The following is a 26121-nucleotide window of genomic DNA, read 5'->3' as shown; positions in this document are numbered from 1 at the left end:
GGATTAATAACTTTTACTTATTTATATTCATTTTTAAGACTGAAATTAATGTCAGATTATTCAACCCGATCTCATGAAATGTGTCTCTATAGGATGCATTATGTTTATTGTGCAATTTATACGCAAACATTTGCATATGATAATCACTGTAAACCCCTTGGGTAGGATTAGTGTGTGAGGTGTGAGGTACGTGTGTATTGTACGTTTGGGTAGGCTTAGTGGTGTGGGGTTTGTTCGTATTACACGGCATAAAGTGTGTATCATATGCATGCGAAAACTGCGTATCATATGCACGTTAATTTTCGCATATAAATTGCACAATACATACAATGCGTGCTATAGAGATGCATTTCATGAGATCAGGCTGGATTATTATAGGTAATTTACTCAAACAACAGAAAGCCGTTCATTTTTTTAAATCAGGTTAACATGCAGTATGTAATTGAAGTAATTTTACTCACTTATATGTGGTTCATTCAGTCAGCAGCTTTCTCCACAATGTCATTTCTCAGAGATGTTGCAGTAGCGAACCTGAGGACTACTTCCCTATTCTTGTTTCCTATGCTGGTAACGACAGTCTTAGTTGGCTAACAATGCTTGTGGAAAATGCACCCCTGGTTAGTTAAGGGTTATTTTAGCATGTTGTGTTACCCTGATAGTGTTTTGTGTTGGTGTGGGTTTCCAACTTCAAGCCCTTCTATTTTCCCATGTGCATTGTGGTCTGTAATTAGGATACAATGCTGTGAGCAAGTTTGTGCAATTTTTTTTTGCATTGTATCTGGTCAGATATTATTGTAGATTAGTATACATTCATTCCTTTGGTCTTTCGAGGTTTCAGTTATTTAATATTCAGGTGTCTGACTTGTGCCCGTTTAATCAGTGTGAATTTGACAGCACAGCGATTTTAAAGTTAGGTGCATTATGCCACAAAGGAAAGAGATTTCTAAAAAACTTTAGCAAAAAAGCTGTTGAAGCTTATCAGGGTGGACAAGGTTACAAAGCAATTTATAAGCCTTTATGGCTCCAATGAACTGGTCATCCTACCAGAATTACTCCAAGATTAAGGTATATTATCCAGAAGATGACAAAGAACTGCAGAGCAACATTCAGATTTTTGGGCCTCTTTCACATTGACTAATGTGAAAATAGGATCAATGGCAGAGTAGCAAGGCTGAAACCAATGTTGACCAAGAAAACATATAAGCGTGCCTCACATTTACTAAGAAGCACCTCAATGATTCTCAAGAACTCTGGCACAATGCCCTACAGATTAATTAATCAAAAGTAAAACTTCTTCTATGTTCCACTATTATGTTTGGTGGAAATCATGCATTTCACTAGAAGAACCTTGTAGCAATAGTCAGTCGTGGTGGTAGTGTGATGGTTTGTGGAAGTTTTGCTGCATCAAGACCTGGACATTTTGGCATCATTGAATAAAAATCAAAGAAAGTCTTCCTCAGAATTGTTGACAAGTTTTGGAATGGCCTAGTCAAATTCCAGACATTAATGAGGAAGCAAAGTATATGAAATCGCGTGGAGCACCATAAGTAGTACTAGTAGTTTACATTTCAACATTATAAGATATTGAAATATTACAGTTATGAACTATAAAATATTTAGGCATAACATTTCAGGCATTATGGGGTGGCAATGCCTGAAAATGCATGCCTATATATTTTTTGTGAGATTCTATTTCCTTTTTTTTCTTCACATTAAACTTAACAGAATTCATACAGAATTCATATAATTTTGCTTTGCATTTTGTATAAACCATTTCTCAGTGTATGTCCCTCTCCCTGGATCTTTCATCACATCCCTGTCCTCTTTTCCTGTTAATGTGTGGGAGAAGAGTATCTGTGAAGATGATGAAAAACGCCAACACAATGATAGTCACACAAGACTTTCCACTTTGTTGCTCTTAAACGTCTCTTGCTCAAACAACCTTTTGCACTTTCACATTTTTGTTTAGTATGTGGCCACACAGTTATTGTTGTGGGTCCTTACTGGGTCTGTCCTCTGAAAAAACACATCAGTTATATCAAACCATATGGGCTCTGTGGTTTTGGTTGTGTTTCTTACTGTCAATGCCAAGTCCTTGATATAAGTATAATCTATCATTTTGTGAGCCTCATTTTTTCCATTATCCTTTTAAAAAGGCAACGGCATTTGCAGAGGATACATTTAGAACTCATGAACAGCTGGGACCTTTTTCAAATTTCCGCTTTCATAATTGTAATACTGGTAATGAAAACTTATAAAAAGAATGCCATTGACAGAATATATATTCTGCCAAATCTCATGGGCAGTCTTCAGCCACCCTATAGTTTTTAGGCAAAAGTTACATGGTCATTTCCAGATCAGTGGCACTCGATACTGCATGTGGGCTTGACCTTTAATATATCTGTCATCTCGGATGTTTTTGCTGCGGGGAGACTGGATTCTGTTGTTGGATCCACCTGTGAAAATTGTTAATGAAGAAGTCTCAGCAGCATGTGAAATGGCCACATTCAAACCTTGATGTGATGATGTTAAAAACATCACAAATGGGACCTCTGGAAATTGCTTTCAGTATGAATTACTCAGTCATATTGAGAGTGAGAAAGCGCCTGATGTTAAGCAATCACCATGTGAACCTGAAGCTGGAACTACACTAAAGAAATGTCTCTCTCTACTCTGCTCTCTCTCTCTCTTATTCTTATTCTTCTTCTTTTTTTTTTTTTTGGTAGTAGACCCTCACTTGAGGTCAAAAGATTCTACCAAGTACTCTATTTCATACTTTGCAGGTGGGTTTTCCAAGGTTAGTCAGTCAATTAGAGCAGAGTATGTAGCACAAGGACAGGGTGTCCCTCAGGGATCTGTCTTAAGCCCTTTGAGGTTTTCTCAAGAGGTTCAGTTTTAATTTGTAACACATGTGTAAGGACAGCAGAAGAGTATAACTCCCTGTTGGAAGACGACAGATCAGAGAAGTTGCTCCCATGTGATGTTGGAGAACTTAAAACAGCTTCTGTAATTCACCAAACAGAGAAAAAGGGGTAGTCTTCACATTACCCCAAAACCCTTGGTGATCTCTAATTCATTCTTCTGCTCCACGATTTAGTCAACTCCATGACTTTCTCTTCCTCTTCACAAGGAGGGAGGGCTTAGCTGGAAGTGTGTGTTCCTCACCTAGGGAAGGACATGGAAATACAATCAGAGCAGGACACCTCACCCTGGGCCCACAAGCAGGGCATCCGGCTGGACTTGTACTTATGGCAAGAAATACAGCCCATGGGTCGTCCATAGGAACAAGAGGAAGGGTTGTCTGTGACGTGAGGGGAAGAGTAGCACGGCAGAATGACAAAGCTGTCATCTGATGAGAAAACACACTCTGGTCGCAATTTCCCCTTTTTCCTTTTTCTGCATGAATGACTGAACTCATGCAGAAAAACTTAAAACTGCGGATAAATGAATTTCTGTGATGTCCTTTGCTGTGGGAACAGCTTGAATAAATAGAGAATTAGTATTCTACCAGAAATAGTGAATCATTATTACAGCACATGCCCTGCACATCTGGACGCTCTGTGAAGTGGTGCTGTAATATAAATGCGTATGTATAGACCATATGGGTGAATTAGGTCAGTCAATTATAGGCTATTATTGAGCATACATAGCTTACCACATCTTTATAAAGTTTAGGTATGTGAAAAGAAAAAATGTGGTGAAAAAGTTAATGTTAAGGGTTACATGTTGGTCTTTCACTGATATTGTGCATGAATATTATATTGAATAGTTTATTATTATGTCATGTCATTGTATTGTAAACAAACTATGTATTTTTTGCTGTCTCTGAAACAGTGAATCTTGGCTTGATTGATTGCTCCAAATACACACACATGCCCCTGGAGGTCTCTTTTCAGATTGTACATTTGCATCAACATGAGTACACGCTTAGCGGTAGCTGTTTTCCACTGTAGCTAGCTAGGCATCGACTCAAGAAGTGAAGACAGTTTTATTGCAATATTTGTCCTTCTAGATTTAACACCAAATCTTTACACAGAGAACAAGACTTGAGTTTGTCTGAGATGGATGCACTGCAAGAGATGCGAATAATGAAAGTTGCTTTCCTAAAGCAAGTTATTCAGAGACAAGGAGCTATAATAAATGCAATGTACTACAATACCAAGACTATGTTTTTTAATTTCTGCATTAATTACTCTTAATATGTGGTCTGATCTTAGATATTACAATTATAAACAAACACAATCTGACATAACTACATTAACTATTGTACTTTTGTACATAACACTGTAAGTAATCATTCACATTCACGGTGGAGAAAGTAAGTAAACCATTGAACCCTCCACCAAACATTTACATTTTCTGTAGATGCTCATAAGACTTTTAGTCAATTTTAGACAATCCCTCCCCACAAATTTGTTTCAGTTTATCAATATTTCTCGGTTGCCCACTTTAGGTTCTGCCACAGCATCTCATTTGGCTTTACATTTCACTTGTTCAGCTATTTTTAGTTGGTATTGGGTCCTTGTCTTTTTGCATCACCCGACCTCATGATTTGCTTTCCTGATTTTCTCCTGTAAAAGGTCTTGATATATACATATATTATACATGTATATATAATATATTAGAATTCATTGTTCCTTCAATGGCTGGTCTATACCCTGAGGCAGCAAAGCATGATGCTCGTTCCACCATGTTTCACAGTTAAGAAGAGGTTTTGGTGTAGTATGCTATGCTTTTTTCCTCTAAACAAAGCTTTGTGCATTTTTGCCAAAAGCTTACACTTTTGTCTCAACTGTCCAAATAACATTTTCCCAGAACCATTGTGGAATGGTTCATCCAGGTGATTTTGGGAAAACATGAGACATGTATCAATGTCATACATTTTATGTTGTTCGGTTTATTTCTGATTTCTATAGTGAACACATGAATAGATTCTGCAGAGGTTAAATCATTTTCTGGAGGTTTTTGCTGTTATCTTTGGGTTCTTTTTGACCTCTTCAGGAGTGCCTGTTGTGTTATTAAAGTGATCTTGACAGGATGTCCGCCCTGAGTAGAAACAATCCAGAATGTTCTACATTTGTAGAAAAGGTATCCTAGGTCAAGTCAAGTCAATTCAAGTCACCTTTTGTTCAATACAGCAATACAGCGCTTTTTACAGAATGTTTCAAAGCAGCTTTACAGTGATAACAGGAAAATAATGCAACAAAGTTGTTTCGGCTGTACAGCAGATCTAGAAGAAAATAGTGTCATAGTCCAGCAATGATTTTTCTATTTTCCACTAAGTAATTTAAGTGATGGTTCATTTCTGTTGTAAAAAAGTTATAATGGACTGACGGATGTTTTTCCAGCTTTGTGCATCTCTGTAATGTGTTTTTAAAGTCAGTTGAAAGCTTTTGGGATCTAGGCATTGTTTAACATTAACCAATTATTCTTGATAAGAACATATTTGTCAGTGTGTGTCTTTATTTAAAGGCGCAGGTCATCTGTGGACACTTCCACACTTCCAATCTCATTTCCTTGATTGAAACCAATTTTGGAGAAGTCATAACATAGAGATTCAGCCTGCCTTGTCAATGAAGGAAATTCTCAATTTGAAGAACAGACCATATTTTATGGGTCATCAGTGCAAAAATCCAGAGACCACAAACTTTTTCTTGCCCCTGTATAGTAACTGTGTGACCCAGAGTATGCAAACATGCAAATTACATGTCAATAGCAGTTTATCAAGTACACTAAAATATCTCATTGTACTTCTATGTGTCTTAACAGTGGAAAATGACAGGGAGCTGTCTCCACAGAGACGACACCATAAAGAGTTCAAATTCAACCTGTCCCAGATCCCAGAGGGAGAAGCCATCACAGCTGCAGAATTCAGGATCTACAAGGAGTGTGTCACCAGGGCCTTTCGCAATGAGACATTCCTACTTAGTGTGTTTCAGGTGGTTGGGGAACACCCAGACAGGTAAAGAAGTTACATTACAAAATGCTATTCTATAAAATTCCATATTCTTCATTTGTTGTCGAGTCTATCCTGTTGAGTATAGTGAAATAACTTATAAAATCATAACCTCATAGTAATTATGATCTTTTTCAAAAGCACACATAGTTCACTTAGTTCAGGTTCACTTAGATGGCTCTTCTAATGCCATTAAAACTCAGCAATGACTCTTTTTAAATAGTGCACCAGTATGTAGTTGCATCAATACGTATTGTATTGTATTGTATTGTATTGTGGAACCTTGATTTAGAACTAAATGTAAATATGATCAAATTTAAGTATTAAACTGCTATTTTGAAAATATTTATTTGTTGCACGATTTTCAAGCTGAGTAATTGACTGTATTTTAAATCAAGCCCTGGCATCCCTTACTGAACACAGCAGAGGTTGTCTACCATGTACTTTATGTAGACTACGGCCATGACCACAACGCACTACTGAAATAGCTTTAGTTTGGCGTCTAAAAAAGAACCCACCAACACACGTCAAACATTGACTTTGTGGGTGGTGGGAGGGATATCTCCTTGAGAAAGGCAGATGGCGTGACCGGTAAAGTGTTCAAAACACACCAATAAGGTGTGACTATGAGACTACCCATCAATTCTATTTATTTTTAACCAAAAAAAGACACCAAACAAGAAATAAATGCCAAAATCTCTGGCTAAATGAACCACATGTTTCTCTCCCAAATAGTTTTATAATGCTTATCACGAAGTGTTCATTTGGTGTACATCCTGAATTGAACAATTGGCACACTGTTTTTCCACAAACCTGCAGTAGGATTCTTTTATTTTTAGTCATATCTTGAGATTATGTATCGCCAGTCATTGTATCACTGTACAACCAGGTTTACCTTGATGCAAATTATAGCGTGCTTTGTGGTATTTCCCTACATGCCACTTTCTGCCTGTAAATCCCCAATACTGTGTGGCTTGCAAAATGTATTTGCTTACAAACAGATTAATTTGCAAACTTGTCAAGTTCTAACAGCATAATTACTGTGTTTATGGTTTGTGATCTTTAAAAAACACATTGGTTGGGGAAATGCGGTATAGCTGAGCTAAGCAGATGCACAATATGGCTGAGAGAAACTTCTGAAGTGTGTAAGCCTTTAATCCAATGTGCAAAAAATAACTTGGTTATGGAGGTGGTGCAGAGGGGATGTATATCTGGCTGAATTTAGCCCATGTGGCAAGACGATTTGACCTAAAACAGAAGTATAGTTAACCTCGAGTCAACAAGCTTTCACAAGGTCTTAAATGTAAAGAAACAATGGCTTGAAAGAGTATATTTAAATTGATTCCCAACAATGCACACATTACTTGTTTATCTAGACCATATTTAATATGTTAAAAGTGTTTCATTTTCAGGGACTATTTTCAAACACTCGCCCATCTTCCATTATTTTGGTCTGAAATGGATTGCTTGCATACTGTTGTAGTCTATCTACAATTATTTTAATTGTAGGAAAGAATATACTTCAGTACATCCCAGAGGAAAAGAAAATTTGAAAAGAGATCTCCAAAATGTTTCATTTATTGCTCCTAGACAACTTTGAGATCCATATGACACCAAACTGAGACAAAGGTTTATTTCTCCTGTGTCTCAGGCTTTTCTCTGGAGCAATAAGATGCACTAAATCTCAATTTAGTCTCCTTTTAAGTTTCAGAAGAGATCTCAACAAGCTCTAATATAATGCTCAGAGTTTCTCAACTTCTGTGTCTCTTTGTGATCTCAGACAGAGAAATCAGAGAGCTCTCTCCATGAACTCAATATACTCTCATCCCAGCTTCAATTCATGCATCTCATGCTAAACTCAGATAGAGCAAAGGAAGAGATTTCCACAAGTGCTCATTGAATTCTCAGACTTGGATCACTGTCTTGGTTGTTTCATATCATATGATTAATCCACATGATTTTTTAAATATAATGTATTACTGTATGAATAAATTAATTGTAAATATTTTATTTTAGGCTGCAAAGACCCTCTTCTTTTATATTATTTTCTATAAATGATTTGAAATATTTCACTGCATGTAATTCAGTAAAATTATTTTATTAACCACACAAAACACATTGTAAAATAAAAACAGTAATTTATTGGTAACTTGAGAGCAAAGAAATTACAATTTCAACATTTCAGTTGTATCAAAGTTTAACTGCCAAAAACATTTTAGACAAAATAGAGATTAAAGTGAGGCTTAGATGAGAATCTCAAATTTGTCTCATAAAAGCAAGCTCTGGCAAGTAAAATTTTCCTCTGTCTCACCTATTGCTCCTAGTGAATTTTAGGAGAAACATATGAGAAACATTTTAGACAAAATAGAGATTAAAATAAGGCTTAGATGAGAATCTCAAATTTGTCTCCTGAGCTATAGAAAAGCAAGCTTTGAGCAGTAAAATTTTCCTCTGGGATGGCATGTTTAATGTAGTAATTGGGTCTAGATTGGAAACAAAAACAATTATTTCATTGTGTGTCAAAAAGTGTCTTCTAGCAGTCAGGTAATAAATAAGAAGTCATTCTCAGGCTTTACTTTACTTACGGCATTGTTGGAAACTGTATTATTTATAATGTTCTCTGTTTTACACTGCATACTTTGGCAAATGTAGTAGGTCATCATAGGTATAATTTGCATAGCCTACATAAATATGATATGCTATTTTAATCTGTTGTAACTTGACCCTTCGCTGAGCCAGGCTTAAAAATGTCAGTTACTCGCCATTCCTATTTTTCTTCTAAAGTCTAGAGTATAGTTGTAAGCACAATCTTATGGAATTTATCCAGATATTCAGTAAATCATGTAACTAGATAGCCAAAGATGATGCAAACAGTGTTATTTTTCTAAATAATAAATAATATAAATATAAAAATATAAATAATAAAGGGTTAGTTCGGCCAAAAATGAAAATTCTGTCAGTAATAACTCACCATGTTCTTCCAACCCCGTAAGACTTTAGTTTTCGTTGCTCGATAAACTTATGGTTGAGCCACTGTAGTCACTTGGACTATTTTAAACATTGTCTTTACTGACTTTCTGGGGCGGCAAATTTCAATAACATAGTATGGAGGAGTGAGACAGCTCTCAGATTTAATCAAAAATATCTTAATTTGTGTTTTCAACATAAAAACGGAAAACTTTTTATGCGTTTTGTCCGTTCATTTACATAACTATAGTGTCTTGGGGACCTGAAAAAAACAACTTTTGAAAATCGGTTTCTAAAGTTTCTAAAAACGATACCATTATTGTCTCCGTGTAAACTACAAAAACACAAATTTGTGAAAATTTTAGTCGTAGATCCGAACTTTTTTACAACGTTAAGTAAAGAAAATTCAGTTTTTAGTACATCATTGACGGGTAAACATACCCTCAACTCTTTGTCGTCCCTCATTTTAAAAATGGACATTTTTACATTTTAAAACAAAACCAAAAATTACAATTGAATGTAACTAAATGCTGTTTAATAAAAAAAAGTGTTGGCTGTAAATAAAGAGTTCACAGTACCATAGTGAATGTGCTGTAGAAAAGCTTAGTTCACTTACACTACACTTTTCACTTATATTTTCAGTTGACTGTTAAACTTTGTCCTTGATTTTGATTCACAGTCGTCACAGTTTGATAATCACATTAATGCGTTTCTGTAGAGACAAGGGGCAGATACAAATGCTTTGCAATGTCACAGTTTCTTCCAGCCAATGTCAGTAATTTCCTTTAAAATAACTTTATAAGCAAATTTTATTAAAAATCATGGTGTTAATGGAAATCTTCTAAAAAGTGCAATGCTGCACCTTTAATATTGTGAAAGTACATAATTGTCATATAATGAATGAACAAACATTTGTTGTATTACAAAAAACGTGGAGGTTGTATTAGAGCTTAGACATTTACATTTATCCATTTTGGCTGGCGCTTTTATCCAAAGCATACATTGTATCAGTGAATGCATTCCTATGTCATATTATTGGGATAGAACTGTTTTGGAGAAATCCGAGATGCATTTTAAAACACCGCCGGTTATATTTATTTTGAAATCAGATTCTGTTTTCATGACGATCCATCAATACCTCATGAAAAATCCAGCTTGCCATGACTGTAGAGTTATTACTTTTCTGTTTGTATATATTCTAATCCCTGGTTGTTTTCATGTACATCTGGCCTCCTTGGAAAACCCTCCCAAACCATATGTGAAGACGGTCCTGTATGCATGCAATGGCAGCGTGAAGCTATTAAATAGGCCTATTTTAAAGGCAGCCAATGACAGAGGCAATAAATGCGATTTATGAAACCAAAAGAAAAAAACCTAACACTTCTGAATTTATTATTCCAGTTAATTTAATGTGTCTATAAGAGGCTTTACAGTGGGGTTTTTAGAGTCGCCAGCTCCCCTGTGGTCCCGTTCGGACCCCGTCCCAGGTGAAGCTGTGTGACTGGTGGCACTAAACAGTGTGAGTCAGCATAAGCATGATGTGTTCATGTCGAATGTGACGTGTGAACCACCAGAGGGAAGAACCTCATATGGAGCTCCTTAGAGCGCGGCTCTAATTAATGAGCAATAAAGAGGGGCTACAGGGACATTCCCAGAACACCTGTGTGACCGACAGCTTTGAAGTGACCCGGCCAATGCTTATTACCATGCATGGTGTGTAATTATTATAATGGGACAGGCCTCCCTGTAAGGCTACTATACCTCTGCTCTCAACTCTGTGACTTGAAGCTCCACTGAGTTTGACAAACTGTTATTTGTCATTATTTACTATTGAATACATGCCTTAAATTGATCGTAAAAAATGGGATGAGGTTTGGAACAGTGAGATACTATATTCATATTTTTAATGTTTTTACTTTTATGGTTTCCATTTTCGTTTTTTGTTTAGTTAAAGTTTTAGTAATTTTGTTGTGTGTTTTGCTAATTTTGTTAGGTCTATATAGTTTACAAATGTTACCTTGTATATATATATATATTATTTTATTTCAGTTAATTCTTATTTTATATCAAGCAACAAAAATGTTTTGTTATGGTTTTATTTTTATTTTCAATTAACTATAATAACCCTGATGGGAACAACCTAATTTAATTGGAAATATTATTAAAGTTATAAATTATCCTAGAACATTTCTCTTTAAAACCAATGTGTTTGCAAAATACAAATGTAATTTCATTACATATATCTAAAGAATGCTGTATTTGCTTTGAAAGTTACCATTACATACTACCATTTACTTACATATTATTGTTACCATTTATTCCATATACAGTATTATTTGTAATAAAGAATATAAAACACTATTAGACAGGGTAATTAATTCATGTATTTTGTGTTTATAACATTTGATGATCTCCAGACTTTCTCACTTGCAGGGATGCCGATCTGTTTCTGCTGGAATCTCGCAGGTTGTGGGCGGCTGAAGAAGGTTGGCTGGAGTTTGACTTTACAGCAACTAGCAATCTCTGGGTGATGAGTCCACAACATAACCTGGGTCTACAGATCAGTGTGGAGACCAGCAGTGGTAAGATTTAAGATGAGTTCAACCAATATGTGTGTGTGCGTGCGTGCGTGTGTGTGTGTGTGTGTGTGTGTGTGTGTGTGTGTGTGTGTGTGTGTGTGTGTGTGTGTGGGCGCCTATGAGCCACCATGAGCAAAGATGGCTTTCCAAATAGATTATTTCTAGGGAGTCCATTGCCAGTAAGATGACTGGGAATGTTAACAGATGTTTTTTGGTTGGGTATTATATCGTCCTCATTGGCTAGTTCAACCTATTCATTTTAATTTCCTTTGGTAACTTTTGAGTTCAGTTCTGTTCAGTTTGATTTGCGAGTCAACCAGTTCAAAGAAGTCATTCAAAAGAAACCATCTTTGTAACTATGAGTCCTGATGTGACGGCAAACAAACAGCACTTATCAAAGAGATGCCCTACTTACTGATATCTTTGCATCTAAAACTGGACAAAGATACCTATAGTACTTTCTTTTTCTGTCTTTTTTTATTTATTAAAAAAAGGATGGAGCATCAGTCCCAAGGAAGCAGGGTTAGTGGGTCGTGATGGCGCTCTGGAGAAGCAGCCTTTCATGGTGGCCTTTTTCAAAGTAAGCGAAGTCCGTATTCGCACTGCCCGGTCAACGGGCAGACGTCGTCAACAGAACCGCAATCGCTCCAACAGTCCACAGGAGGCGACAAAGGGAACCGCTCATACAGGTTAGACATTTGTATTTTCCATATTGTGAAATAAGCCCCTTCCCATATTGTTTTGTTTCTAAACAACACAAGTTTAATATGCACTTAAGGCAGAAATCAGCCGTCCTGTCTGTTATAATATTTCAGGAGATGTTGACCTGGATAGTCTGAATCTGATAAGTTTTATTGAGTCCAGATATACCCCTTCAAAATGAAAATCTGGACTCAATAAATGTCTTTAAGATCCTTTTGAGAATTCATTTAGGAAGCAGCACATATGTAGGCCTGACATCCTTTGTCGTCCTTTGCCAGGTCCTCATCAATGTAAACCTGTAAGAGATACATAGATTATAATTTTTTTTAATATGGGACCTAAGCTTTTAGGCACAAATTATACCGTACGTGAACACAAACTCTTCTAGCTAAACAAGCTTGAATTCATGCATTGTTGCATCACATGCATTTAAAACACAATACAAGGTTGCCTCCTTACCGTCAGCCATACTCTTCTCTGATTGGTCAGACGCCCCAGTCTGTTGTGATTGGTCTGTCGTTTACAGCGCATGTCGGAAACGAAATGCCTATTAACATATCTGAATTTCAGCTCTGGAGGTTTACCTTAGCGTTTGACATACAGTGATATGAATGTTGGCTTAGTTTTTTCTGTATCAATGCCAGTGCAAGTCCTCATCCTTTTGAAGTGCATACAAAGTGGATTTGCAGCTCCGAAAACAGCTTCTTCTTGACACGTGGACAACACGAACTAAACTCTTCCAGGCCTCAGAAGCAACTACAGTTTTTGAGGGCGGGTCAAAGTACATGTCGTTAGCAGGCAGCCAAAAATCTGGCATTATGCACATTTGTTACACTGTTACATAGGTATGTAACAGGAAGTACGATTGGAATTGCTGATGACTCGTTTCAGCAGTCCAGAATCAATATTAAGGAGACAATAACTTTGTCTCCAATAACTTTTTGTTCTTTGATCTGTAAAACTTTGCAGACATCTTACATTCACAAACAGCTATATTACACACTACACTCTAAAAAATGCTGGGTTGTTTCAACCCAATTTTGGGTCAAATATGGACTAACCCAGCCGTTGGGTTAAATTTTTAAATTACATTTTTAACCCAACGTTTGGGTTTGTCCATATTTGACCCAAAATTAATTTTTAGAGTGTACATGAAAGGTAATATTTGAAAAAGCATAATAGGGACACTTTAAATTGGTACCTTACTTGTTTAAATACGAACAGTGAGGACAGCAGGGTCTTAATCCAGTTTCTGCTTCTCATTATTGCCCTGGATTTGGGGTGGTCTGAAAGCCTAGTGATAACACCCCACATAATCCAGAGCTAACATAAACAAAACATAACATAAAGGACCTTAGGGCTAAAAACTGTATATTTATCGTAATTTATCAAAGTTTATGAGTTTAATTCACATAGCTGGATACATTTGAATCGGAACTGTTTTTGAATGTGCTTTAAGATGCTTATCTTTTAATTTATTTTGTCAGGAACAGGGATTTCTCTACTTTTCTTTAAGAATTACCGTATTTGTGTTTGGCAAAGCATTCAGAGCATGGTCACAACTACAATATATTTAATTGACGTAAACACATATTACGCATGCAACGCATACTGAAAAATTTACACCAGTGCCATATGTGAGTCAGACACCACACTGTTTCATCCATTTATACAGTAGTGATCGAAGCTTCTAAACCTCACAAACTATGTGTCTCGTCTAATGAGGAAAATCTGCTTAATTTGTCCTGAAGGATTGGACTTTATGTAACCCAAAACATCAACCCCTCTCCTCGGCTCGACTTGGGATGTCTGGAGTGTAAATATTTATATTTGGAGCAGGAAGTTTCGAGGCCGTTGTGACAGCCGTCCCCTCGTGGCAGTGTTGAGAAGGCATATGGTTCCAATATGAAATCACTCTTATCAAAGCATTCATAGACTGCCTGTGAGCGCTGCATCTTGACCCATATTGAGAGATACAAGTGCACTATAGTTATAGTCTCTCTAATTGCTAAATACAATGTTGGGAAATAACTTTTGGGGTGAAAATGTGTTTCAGAGTCAAGATAAAAGAAAACAACAAATTATATTTATATAAAATATAAAAACTTTTTTTAATATAACAACTTAGGATGATGATAATTCCGATAACGGTTGATATGAAGACTTCAGATGCAAAAGCCTCCATGTGCCATCTGAAATTTTCTTCAAAATTAGCATTTTTATCAAGCTCGTATATTTAACTTCAGTAATTTCACTTTAATGACAATAAATAGGTAATGTCCATTGCCATTAAAGTGAAATAACTGAACATAAATATACAAGCTTGGTAAAAAATTATAATTCTAGAAGAAAATTTCAGATGACACTTAGAGGCTTTTGCATCTGAAGTCTTCATATATTATTTAACAACTAAACAAATATTATGTGATATAGTTGTATTTAAGAAAAAAGTGTGCACTGATGCAGTCACTTGATTGTGTAATAAATGAACAATCCCTGTTGACATTACAACTGATTTTTTTTGTTTAATATAAATCAGTACTGAATAGAAATCTGTTTGAAGATTGTGAATCAGAATTAAAATCATATCCGGAATATTGTATTGTTAAGTAAAACTAAAACTGTCAAAAATATTTTTCATTAAAAATAAAACTGAAATAAATAAAATAAAATATAAGGTAATACTTCGATTGTCCACTTTAGACATTCTAACTATAAGTCATTTTGCACCTAACCTACCAGTCATGATAGTATTAGTAGACTGTCTGATTAATATCTGCTAAAACTGTTTTTATGCTCCCCAAACAGACATTCTACTGACTTATAAGTATAACTTTGTCATGTCAAGTACATCAATTTATTCTACTAACCCGAACCCTAACCTAACCTAACCTAAAATAACCAAACCTAACAGTCTACTACTCTAATGAGAGTTAGTTGACATGTAGTTGCAAAGTTACTTAGTTAGTAGATTGTCAAAATAAAGTATAAACAAATATAAACATTAGATGACAAATTAAATACATAAAAAACTGAACTAAAAATAAATAAGCTGAGGAACTAAACGTACTAAAACTGCAATACAATAAATCAAAGCCGAATAGAAATATATAAAAATGACAAAAGCACATAATAAAATTACAAACAGAAAATACAAAAAATATACAGAAAATATAAAAGTACGGTAAAAGCTAATTCAAAATCTTAGCAAAATAGTAATACTAAAATAACACTGATAAGATTGATAAACGTTTTAATTAAAAATATACCCTTATCTAGAGCCGTATCAAATATGTTGAGTGTCAGGACATTTCACTTTCTTTTTTTTTACAGCAGGACTGCAAAAACGTAATAATTAAAATAGCATATTTTCAGATTACAGTAATGACAAGGATATTTTTTGCACTATAGTAATGTGCTTGATTGTCATGCAAATAATGTCACAATGCAAAAAATGTTAACGATCCCCAAAAACAGGCTTCATTAATCTTTTCTTTCTTTTGATTCCGGGCAGAAAAACGACCCTGACATATTCTTGACAGGTTTCACCCTTTGAAAATTATTTCGGTCTCTAATATGAGCTTCCCGTTCAGGCGGAGCACTTTACGTGCGATTAGAGCTTTGACACGGTTTCTAAAGCTTTGACTATATGTGAAAACAAAACAGCACATTAAGCGCTGATGCTTGGCTAGAGGTGCGCGGGGGAGCTCGCCGGCCTTTGGCCCGAGGGAAGTTAACAAGCGTCTAGCTCAGCTCAGTATGTGCCGCCCCAGCGCTAGACCTGTAATTACCTCTGTGCTGTTATTAGGTGCTGGGCTAAAATGCCTGACCACGTTAACAGTATCGCTTAAAGAATTATAATAACACGGCACTGTCCAGCTGCGGTTTTTCATCTCCCCCTCCCTCAGCCCTCCTTTTGTTTACCGTTGGTGTAATTAGACATCGGCAAGCTCTGGGGATGGAGGTTTAATAACCACAGTGATGAAAGACAGGAAGAGAGATAAACTTCACATGGACGTAGACAGCACTCACATTCTCTTTCAAGTCATCAAGGGAGCTGGGTGAGACAGCCTCCCTGCCTCAGCTCTTTCCAGGATGGATGTTATTCCATGCGGAACGCCGTGTCCATTACTCCAGAATGCCGTCACCACCAGGAATGTCATTGTGTAATTGCTCCAAAGAGAAGCTTTTCGTGAGAGGCATCTGTGAGATTTCATTGCAGTCCCCATGTTTTTGTCTTTTGGTCAAGAATCCACGTGTGTATCTTGGCATGTGCTTTTGACAGCTTTTGGCTGTAAATGTCAAACCAAAAAGGCCATAAAACTAATATAACTATTTCTATTAACAATTCTTGAAACATCTGCGTTCTTCCACCAATACTCTGAAAGTGATTCCTGTGCTGCGACAGAGCTCCACTCGTGACTGTATCACAGTAATATAATGTATCATCTAAAACTTATTCTGTATGTAGTTAGGTCTAATTATTATTTTATTTATTGTTTAATAAATAAATTATTCTATTTTAAAGTCTTTTCATTTTGTTTGGAAGTCTCTTACAGGTTTACATGCATCCAAGTTCAAAAAGCACTTTAATTTTCCCATAATATGAATAGCAGACTCACCGCTTTTCTCAGTGTCTGAAACAGTTCCCATCCTTTCCAAGAGCCTACTCTCCTCTGATTGGTCAGATGGCCCAGTCTGTTGTGCGCTTACATGGCGGAAACAAAACGTCCATTACCATATCTGAATTTCAGCCCAGGAATCTTCCTCAGCACTTGATACACAGTCATACAAACGGTAACAATAGTTTTTACCATATCAATTAAAGTCCGAGTCCTCATCCTTTTAATGTCGACAACATAACCCAAACTCAGCTACAACTTCAGTCTTTTAGGACGGGTCTAAGTAGACATTGTTTGTGGGCAGCCAGTGAAGACCATTGGCTGGCATCATGCAAATTTGTTACAAACCTACGTAGGTTCATGCAGGAAGTTAGACTGGAATTACCAACGCTATCTCACGACCAATTTGTATGAATTCATACAAGTGAGTAAAAGGTGGCTAATTCGTCATTTGTCTAAACCCCAGTGATGGGTATAGGTTTAGGGACATGGTCAAGGGTAGGGGTCATTTGTACAAATTCATACGAATTGGGCAACTTGTAAAATATGTACGATTTAGCAAAAATCTTCAGAATTTGTACAAGTGAGGTCGTTTGAATTCGTAGGAATTAGCCACTCGTAAAATTCGTAAGAATTGCCGTGAGATCCGGTTGGAATTACTGACGACTCTTTTTAGGCGGTTCAGAATCGGTTCTTTCTTTTGGGTGACAAAAACCTAATTGATCTGAAACTTTGCAGACCTTCTACATTCACAAACAGCTAGATTACACACTACATGAAAGGTGATATCTGAACAAACATCAGAACTGTTTAGTAGAATCAAATCAGAAGCAGAATCATCAAATTCCTTATGATAGTCATCCCTACATATGATAAGCAGGCAGCGGTCTTCATCCGAAGGCCAGCAGAGGCCCACAGGACCCATACACAGCAGTAACAGTGTGGCATTAAATTTTACAGGCAGGAAGAGAAGCGCTTTATGGGGTACCACAAATCTGGCCTTTACACTCAATGAAACTCCACACTAAATATCTGTTTTACTCCTAAAGAGCCCTTGACAGTAAATACTGGCAGTAAATAAAGGAAAGGTAGAGGTAAACAAAACTGGAGTGTGTGAATACAGTCTGAATTCAGTGCGTTAAGGCTGGTCCACACTAAAAGATTTAGAAAATCTTATCAGATTTTCAAAATGTGAGAGACAACAAACATGACGATAAAAAAGTGACTTTAGAGTAAACAAACATGGCGGATGATGAGCAAGAAGAAATGGTGATATGTGTGGACTGCTTTTTAAAAAATTGCTTTCACGTGACAATCTACAGTGTGTGCTCGGCTATCCCCAAACACAACAACTTCTGATCGTAAATATTTAACATATTGGATATTTACGATTTATGATCGGTGCTGTCCCGACATTCTTCTGACCAGATTCAATCACTCTTTACACACATCACACCATGGGAAAATCTGATAAAAATAATCTTAAAACCATCACGATAATCTGGACTTTACCTATAGAATTGTCATAAGGATTGGGCCCAAAATCGGCCCAATTATCTTGTAACTTATGGGTGCCTTTAGTGGTGCCTGTTTTGGTTCATGGTTCATGTTCATGTTGAACACATGCATCATATTTGGGTGACTAACAAAAACAGTTCTAGGTTAAGAAATTATATTCTGCATGAAGATGAAGCCTGTTTTAGGACCATTACGATTTCTGTTTTCTTGACATTTCTCTTGACTGTAATATGAAAAACACCATTATTAGCATTATACAGGCAGAGTTTCCCATTTGTGTTTGGTTATAATTGTCATAATTCTCAATGATGAATACAGCCCAGACAAGATAGAAACAATCATTTGTTTTTGCCTTTGTTTTTTATGCATTTTAAAATACCTTTTTTGGGGGAGAAATATGACCCTTCAGGAAATTGACCCATTTAAAAATACTTTAGAAGTGGATCAAAAGAAGAAAATGGCCAATATTCATCTTAAGCAATAGCAAAATGCTGTTTAAAATAGTATAAAAAGGAGAATAGCATGTCACACCACAGGACATGTCAACTTCCCATATGTATGAGTTGTGTGTAACTAGTGTGTCAAAATCTGCCGTTCTTTGGTTGTAGTTTGGCCTCATTCTCAGGCCTGTGGTTAGGTGTAGAACATTCTTGACTATAAATGTCACAGTTGGGGATCTGTGTAAGACAGGTTCACTGCTCGGGATCAGAGAGGAAGGGGACCCCTGGGGGACCGACTAAAAGGCCACTCGGGAGAGCTCAGGGGCCACTCCTGCTGGCGGATTTATCTCAGTAAATATTTACCCTAGTCCTGCCAGACAGAGTGAGAGAAATAAAAGAAGGGGTCTTACTTTGGGGGCTAAAGAAGGCCAGAGATTTCACACTGCATCTCAAGCTGTAAACCCAGTACCATAGTTTAAACAGAAATTATTTTGAAATAATCAATTTCAGTTAGTCAATTCTGAATATATTAATATTCTATTTTAACTGAAAATTACAGCAAACTACAACAATGATTTGTCGATACTACAGGGTATACAGTGGGTCTAAAGGCACTGTGGTAAAAAGTGCATTTGATTTTATTCTCTAAACCACTAGATGACACTTATCGCAGTACTTTCCTAAGTAAAACTGCGTTTTACTATTCACATGGAAACTTGTCTGATTCGTGACCTCAATTGAGGGCAGCAATGCAAAGTTGATTCTGTGTTAATTTGATGTTTTTTAAAATGTTATATATTTTTGTAGCAATTGACCATCGATAAAATTACCAAATATATTTTGGAACAAAAGTCTTGATAATGATTTTCCAGTTTGATCAAGGTAATTAAATAATTACCTAATTCTGGCATGAAACTCTAGCTTGAGCAGGCTGATAGGTCTAACTCATTTGGGAGCATTCATGTCACTATCTACATAGCACAGCTGATTGGTTGTTGTTGCATCAGCGGCCAATGAGCTGCCATGAGAACCCTCCACCTTCCCCAGCTCCACCTGTATAGATCTGCTAGGGGGGTTAATTTATGTATGTTACATACTGTATGCAGCATACTTGACATGATAGTAAATAGCTGGCTGACTTTTTACATTTATTGACATGACATTGGTAGATTCAGATATATAAATAATAATAATAATAAAATGTATTAGTTGGGTGCCCAATTAACATTTTAATGTAAAATGTAAATACAATCACAGCTTTAAGACCAAGAAGCTTTTGCCAACCAGTTGTATCAACAGTGGATTTTCAACGTACTTTCTCTTAAAGGAGAAAGTGGGAAACACCTTAGCCTTCGATGATTGTTGATTTCTTAGGATGACCTCAGAGATTTGTCTACATACTCAACATGTGGTTTCAGTTACAGCCTTCATTTCTTCTCTACATTACTCAGAGACAATCATGTTGTTAATAAAGGTAGTTTTTTAGATGAATAACGTGAACTGTCCAAAAACATTCTTAATTTGAAAGATTTTTGCTATTATCTTAAAAAAAGCTCACTTATTTCAGAGAAAATCACAATATATTTTAACTATTAAAATATATTTCTATAAATCCCAATCCTTCCAAAAAAGCGCAATGCGGTCTCTGATTAGTCAGCTGGAACAGTGTTTTGTGATTGTTTAACTGTTTTGCGTGTTTTTCGGAAATATCACTCCCCTTATCATAACCGTGAGTTTTAACAAACTACTAACTCAACTCAACCTGGCCTCGCCTCTTTTTAGCATATGCCCTTGGCAGGAATTATTTAAATGAGGAATTTTGGGATGTAAGTTCCTGGAAAGAAACCCAAGACTACAATTGAGGCATTTCAGGGAGTTCAGAAACTGTTACTGATAGAGAATAACTCCCTTTGTTGTGGACTTTGTAACTTTAAAGACCTATTTCATAGGTCCTCTTTAAGCTCATTATTAAACCAAAATGGGCTCATTGGAAAAATGTGCCTCTTCCTAAATTTTTGCAAAACTCTAAACACGTCAAAACATTCAAAGCACTGCACTTTCCAGGTTAAATAAAGTAAAACACCAACAACTTTTGTTCTTTTTCACACAAAAGTATGATTACAGGGCAGATTATCGATTAATAAAGACTTATTTTTGTGTGGTTCCTTTCACAGTACTATGTTATGACCTTGAAACACTTTTACCATAGTCCATAATTTGTAAACTAATACATTTTAATGTTTGCATCACATTTACAGCTATGTGTGGCTTTTCTGAAGTAGCAGATTTGCTCAGTAGCTCACCTGGCACAGCATTGCACTTGTGATGCGGATTGCTTGAGTAAATGGTATGTTTCCTTCAGCAACTGTTTTTATCTCACCTTTGCTTGTTAACACTAGGGTATGTTTAGGGTTTAGTCTAGGTGGTACGTTATTTTCAAATGTGATCGAGCATAAAGCGCTACTGACTTATCATTTCCGAACTGTCATGATACCTGCAACCAACATAACAAAACAGTGCCAGATTCAAGTTCAGCTGTTTCGTATAAAAATGAACACTTACTGGATAGTTCACTTTGAAAGTGGAATAAAACATGCAATAGGCAATGTAACATCATTTTGCAGAAATGTGGCCACAGGCTTGTTTTTCCAATGAGCCTGGGTTGCATTATACATTACCATAAGGTTCCTGACTGACTTGGATGTAGTTAGTGTTGTTGAGCCCAGCTGGACTGTGATGTTGTGTGGAATTGCCAGGCTGGCTGAGTTGTAAATATTGTGTATATTGACAAGAAAAGGGGCCCAAGCATCGAACCCTGGGGTACCCCAGTCATTAGCTAGTGTGTTTTAGACACCTCCCCAGGGCGGTTTCCATCTAATGTCCTACAAAGTGTTTCCTGCAAATGTGAAACCAATGTACAAACTTAGGGGAACACATTTTGTGTGCTGTAAGTGAAATAAAGATTGATCATATGTACATTATTATTATTATCAAAACCATTAAACATTTATTTCGACAGGTGTATGTATTAGTTGTTTTTCTCAGCTGTATAATGGGTTTTCATTGTCAAGTTGAATCAACATATTTTGTTTTGTTTTGCGAGAGCATTAAATTAAATTTACTTGCGTCATAATGTCATTACAGTAATGAATTACAGTATGGTATCATTAGGGAGGCTTCAGCAGCCTGTTTGAAAAGAAAACAAACAGTATGACAGCCAGTATGCTCTCAGACATGGCAAAAGTGTGGTGTATGGGATTGTGGGGGGTTAGTTTGATCAAATGTGGTGGTACTTCTTCTAACTACCTGTCTTGCATGGCATGTCTTGACACTGTTTTGGTTAGCAAGATCTCTGGATGGCCAAAGTTTTGCTCTTTGGGGGCGGGAACTGAAGAAAAAAAAAACAGGAAGGGATTGCAGCTGGCCTGAACTGATATCATAGTTTTCTCTCTCCTCTCCCACTCCACTGCACTTAGCAAAAATTACCAAAAAAAAAAAAAAAGTGTATGAGAACACCAGTGGAAATATTGTGTCAGAGTTTGAATTCAGAGCAGGAGTCAGTGCCAGAGATGACCTTCCCCTTCAGAAAACCCACACCTACCTGCTGCTGACATATGGCTAGTTCACGGGGTGGAGCCGTACAGATAATTGAAATAAACTGTAAATGTTGCTGACAGCAACTGGTAAAGTGGTAAAGGAGACATTGTTGCAAAGCAAATGTTTTGTGATGTTGACAGGATTAGCAGTCTCACTTCAAATATTGTCTTTATTCTTGTTTTGAGACATTTTAAAGGCACCGTATTGGTTAGAAGTGCACCAAAGATATTTAATGTGATTGACAAGAAATGCCTTAGACGCCCTCCTGTTCCAAATCTGTATGACTTTCTTCCTTACATGGTGCATGAAAGGAAATGTAAGGCTAAAAATAAAGCCTCAGTCACCGTTTATTTTCACTGTATGGAATAAAGATGGAAAGAAGGTTTAAAAGTGACTCTCATTCAGCAATTTGGATTCCAAATTCAGTTATACTCAACTCAAGAGTAAATGACAGAATTTTCATGCACACTTTTGTGTTAGTAAGCACATCAAAATGAGTGTCTTTAAAGCACAAAAATATTTTTAAAATGTACTTAAAATACACTTTTTATTTTACTATTACAAAGTTCACTTTTTAAACCTGTACTTAATTTTAAGAAACAGGAAAGTGTACTCTCTTTAAAGTCCCTGTAAAGCCAAAATTAAGTATGTGTTCTGAGTTTGTCATATCACAGAAAAATATGTTATTAGCCACCCAGCCAAATTTGAATGATAAAAAAAGCCGGCAAGTACATAAAATAAGCTATCAAAATCTTGAAAAAATGAGCAGTGGTCTCTGCTCTCAAACGCTGGGGGCGTGTCCGCTGGCTGCGCTGAAACCACGCCCACTCGCGGGGAAGCTGCCGTCGCCACACTCAACTGTCACTGCTACAGCCGGAATGGATGCTCCTAGCAGCTTATTAGGTTTATAATTATAACATAAGCACACAAGGCAGCTTACCCTCATTGGTGGGCACGCACTGCCGATGATGGCACAGTTGTCGGCGCGACGGGAGGATGAAGGCCGAGGCGGGAGATAGTCGGTTCGGCCCCATTCACCAGTAACAGCGGATTATCAGAGCATCCCAGTTAAGTTGTCTCCGACGAAAGTTTATAAAACTATCCCGTGTAAAATGATCACTACAAAGGCGGGTTTTGGTGGTGATCCTCAGCTCTCCATCAAGGTGGCTCTTCACAAAATTAATCCACCTCTTCTTGATGTGATCGTTTTTAGGAAATTTAAATAAGGACACCGATCTGTTTCTTACGTGATCGCATCCAGGTAGTAGTGACGAAGGCATAGCTAACTAGCAAACTGTAGGCTGTAGTAACTAATAATAGTACTGACTGACAGTAACTCGCGATTGAGCGCCAAACTGATGCGTATGTGCTCTGTTTATATTGTTAGAGAGCGGCCAGCATCAGGGGCTCCAGTGCGTCATCAAGTAGGGGCGTGTCCAGCAGCTCAGGGGCTCCAGTGCGTCATCGAGCCCCCGTTTTAGCCCCGCCCAAAAAATCCGGAAAATAGCAATGGTGAAAAACTGTGAAAAACTAACTCCACAATTCAGTACTTCGCAGTTCACAGTCTTTGTAATATGTTTTAGCAATACATTTCTAACATGTATAATGTGTTTAGAATTTTTTTTTAGAATTACCTTTACAGGGACTTTAAGTACACTGAAAATATACATTTAAAATTTTAAGATCTGAGGTAGGCTACACTACAACTGCACATTCAATACAATTGAGCACACTTTTTCAAAAGGGATCCATTTAAGAAAAATTCACCATTAGTATATAAAGCTAAATGTGTATGTTATATTGTAACCTAGCACGTGTTAATGTCTCTCTTCTCTGTGAATGGCAGATTACAACAGCAGTGATCAGAAGACCGCCTGCAAAAAGCATGAACTGTATGTCAGCTTCAGAGAACTAGGCTGGCAGGTAAAGATAAAGGACATCCATATTCATCATTATAGATATTAGACTGGTGCAAGCTTCAGTAGCCATTTGCATATAATATAACTGATTATAAACGTGTGTTGATTCTATTTTAAGATTATTTTAGTATGGGCAGCCATTTTAATTTGAAATGTCTTTTATCAGGACTGGATTATTGCACCTGAGGGCTACGCAGCAAACTACTGTGATGGAGAATGCTCTTTTCCCCTAAACGCCCATATGAATGCTACTAACCATGCTATAGTACAGACACTGGTGAGTTCTTCTTCATAAATAAATACCAGCCATAACAGAAAACGTCTATTAAAAGTTTATTTCACAGGTAAAAAAACAAACAAAAAAACTCTTGCTCCACTTTTCAGGTCCATCTGATGAATCCAGAGAACGTCCCAAAGCCATGTTGCGCTCCCACCAAACTGCACGCGATCTCCGTGCTCTACTACGACGACAACTCCAACGTCATTCTGAAAAAATACAAGAACATGGTGGTGCGCTCATGTGGCTGCCACTGACACGGGACACGTACCCTCCTGCCCGACCGCTGCATCGCAGACACTGACAAATGTGTGTAAGGACTGACAAAACGAAATGACAAGCGTTATGAACAAATGTGAGAGAATGTCTCGACAGTGGATCCAGGTTTGCTGCTTCTCCTTATCTTCACACACAGGACCATTTCTCATGTGACATTTCAGATCCTACAAACTGCCAAGAGGATGTACATCTGAATCTACAGAAAAGAAAATGAACCCAAAGAAAATGTCAATTATGAGCTAAAATGCAATTCGTATTTAAATTTGTGTTTTACTTACTAAACTCTTTAAAGGGGTCACGTCATACATAATTTAATTTCTGAGTTCCACTTATAATGTTACAAAGGTTTCACCAAAAGAGACTAAATAGTTTTTCTAATACCATTTTAAACCCTTTCTCTGACCCCTGGAATTACACAGGATGTTTTTTTTTTGCTGCTGCTATGCCTTTAGACATCTTGTTCTACAGTCTTTATCTGTCTGATAGTTCCAGAACAAGTTGTTTTTGCAACTTTCAGGAACTTCCTCCCCAATATAAATAGATAATTTAAGTTACAGTAGCTCTTTTATTTCAAAAGAAACGTTGGTTCCTCATGATATGACCCCTTTAACATCTAAACCGGTCCCGAAGCACAGAAATCAGAACAGGAAAGTTTCTACTGTTGTGTCTATTTTTGATGAAGTCACTTGAACCCACAGGACTCTATTTTAGGTCTCCAAAAAATCAAATTATTTTAAGTTTCTCAATATTTGCTCTGCACTACCTGTGGTTTGCATCAGTGAGTCTGAGCGAGTGGTTACACACTTCAACAGAACTCAAAGAACGGAACCATTATGTTGCTGTTCCAAGGATGGAACTCTTTCTTTTTTTGATGCCGTCAAACACCACAGATCTATAATTTTTCTGCAACACCTGCACCTCGGATGGCTTACATCCAAAACCTCCCACAAGACACAAGGACCTACGGATAATTTAAGGTTTTCAGCAACAAAACACTATTCTATGCCAACATCCTCATATGGGCTGTAGATTCTCGTCAATATTTATTGTCAAATTTTTACTATGCAGCTATCCATATTTTTTCACTGTGAGCCGTTGAATGGTACAAAGCTTTCTGGACAGGCTACATGTGTATTTTCATCATTGTAGCAACATCAATTTTCCAAATATTGTCATTTTTATGATCCTAATTATATCGCATACCTCCCATAAACTGCTGTTTACATGTCTTAACCATATTTGGATGTTTGTGTGTAAATACTTGT

At 36.8% G+C, this 26121-nt stretch overlaps 1 protein-coding gene across 1 annotated transcript in view; it reads left to right on the top strand.

Annotated features, from left to right (window-relative positions):
- Positions 1-26066, top strand: part of bmp6 (bone morphogenetic protein 6) — a 48018-nt gene extending 21952 nt beyond the window's left edge. The window contains exons 2-7 of the mRNA XM_079600940.1: positions 5770-5962; positions 11357-11505; positions 11997-12191; positions 24228-24304; positions 24467-24577; positions 24685-26066. Coding sequence (XP_079457066.1) covers positions 5770-5962; positions 11357-11505; positions 11997-12191; positions 24228-24304; positions 24467-24577; positions 24685-24834 — 875 coding nt within the window. The 3' untranslated portion in view covers positions 24835-26066. The remainder of the gene's footprint in view (positions 1-5769; positions 5963-11356; positions 11506-11996; positions 12192-24227; positions 24305-24466; positions 24578-24684) is intronic.
- Positions 26067-26121: the final 55 nt, after the last annotated feature.

Source organism: Phoxinus phoxinus (assembly GCF_949152265.1).
Source record: "Phoxinus phoxinus genome assembly, chromosome: 24".
NCBI classification, from domain to species: Eukaryota; Metazoa; Chordata; class Actinopteri; order Cypriniformes; family Leuciscidae; genus Phoxinus; species Phoxinus phoxinus.
The sequence above is the reverse complement of the archived record's forward strand: the minus strand, read 5'-3'. Positions and strand labels throughout refer to the sequence as shown.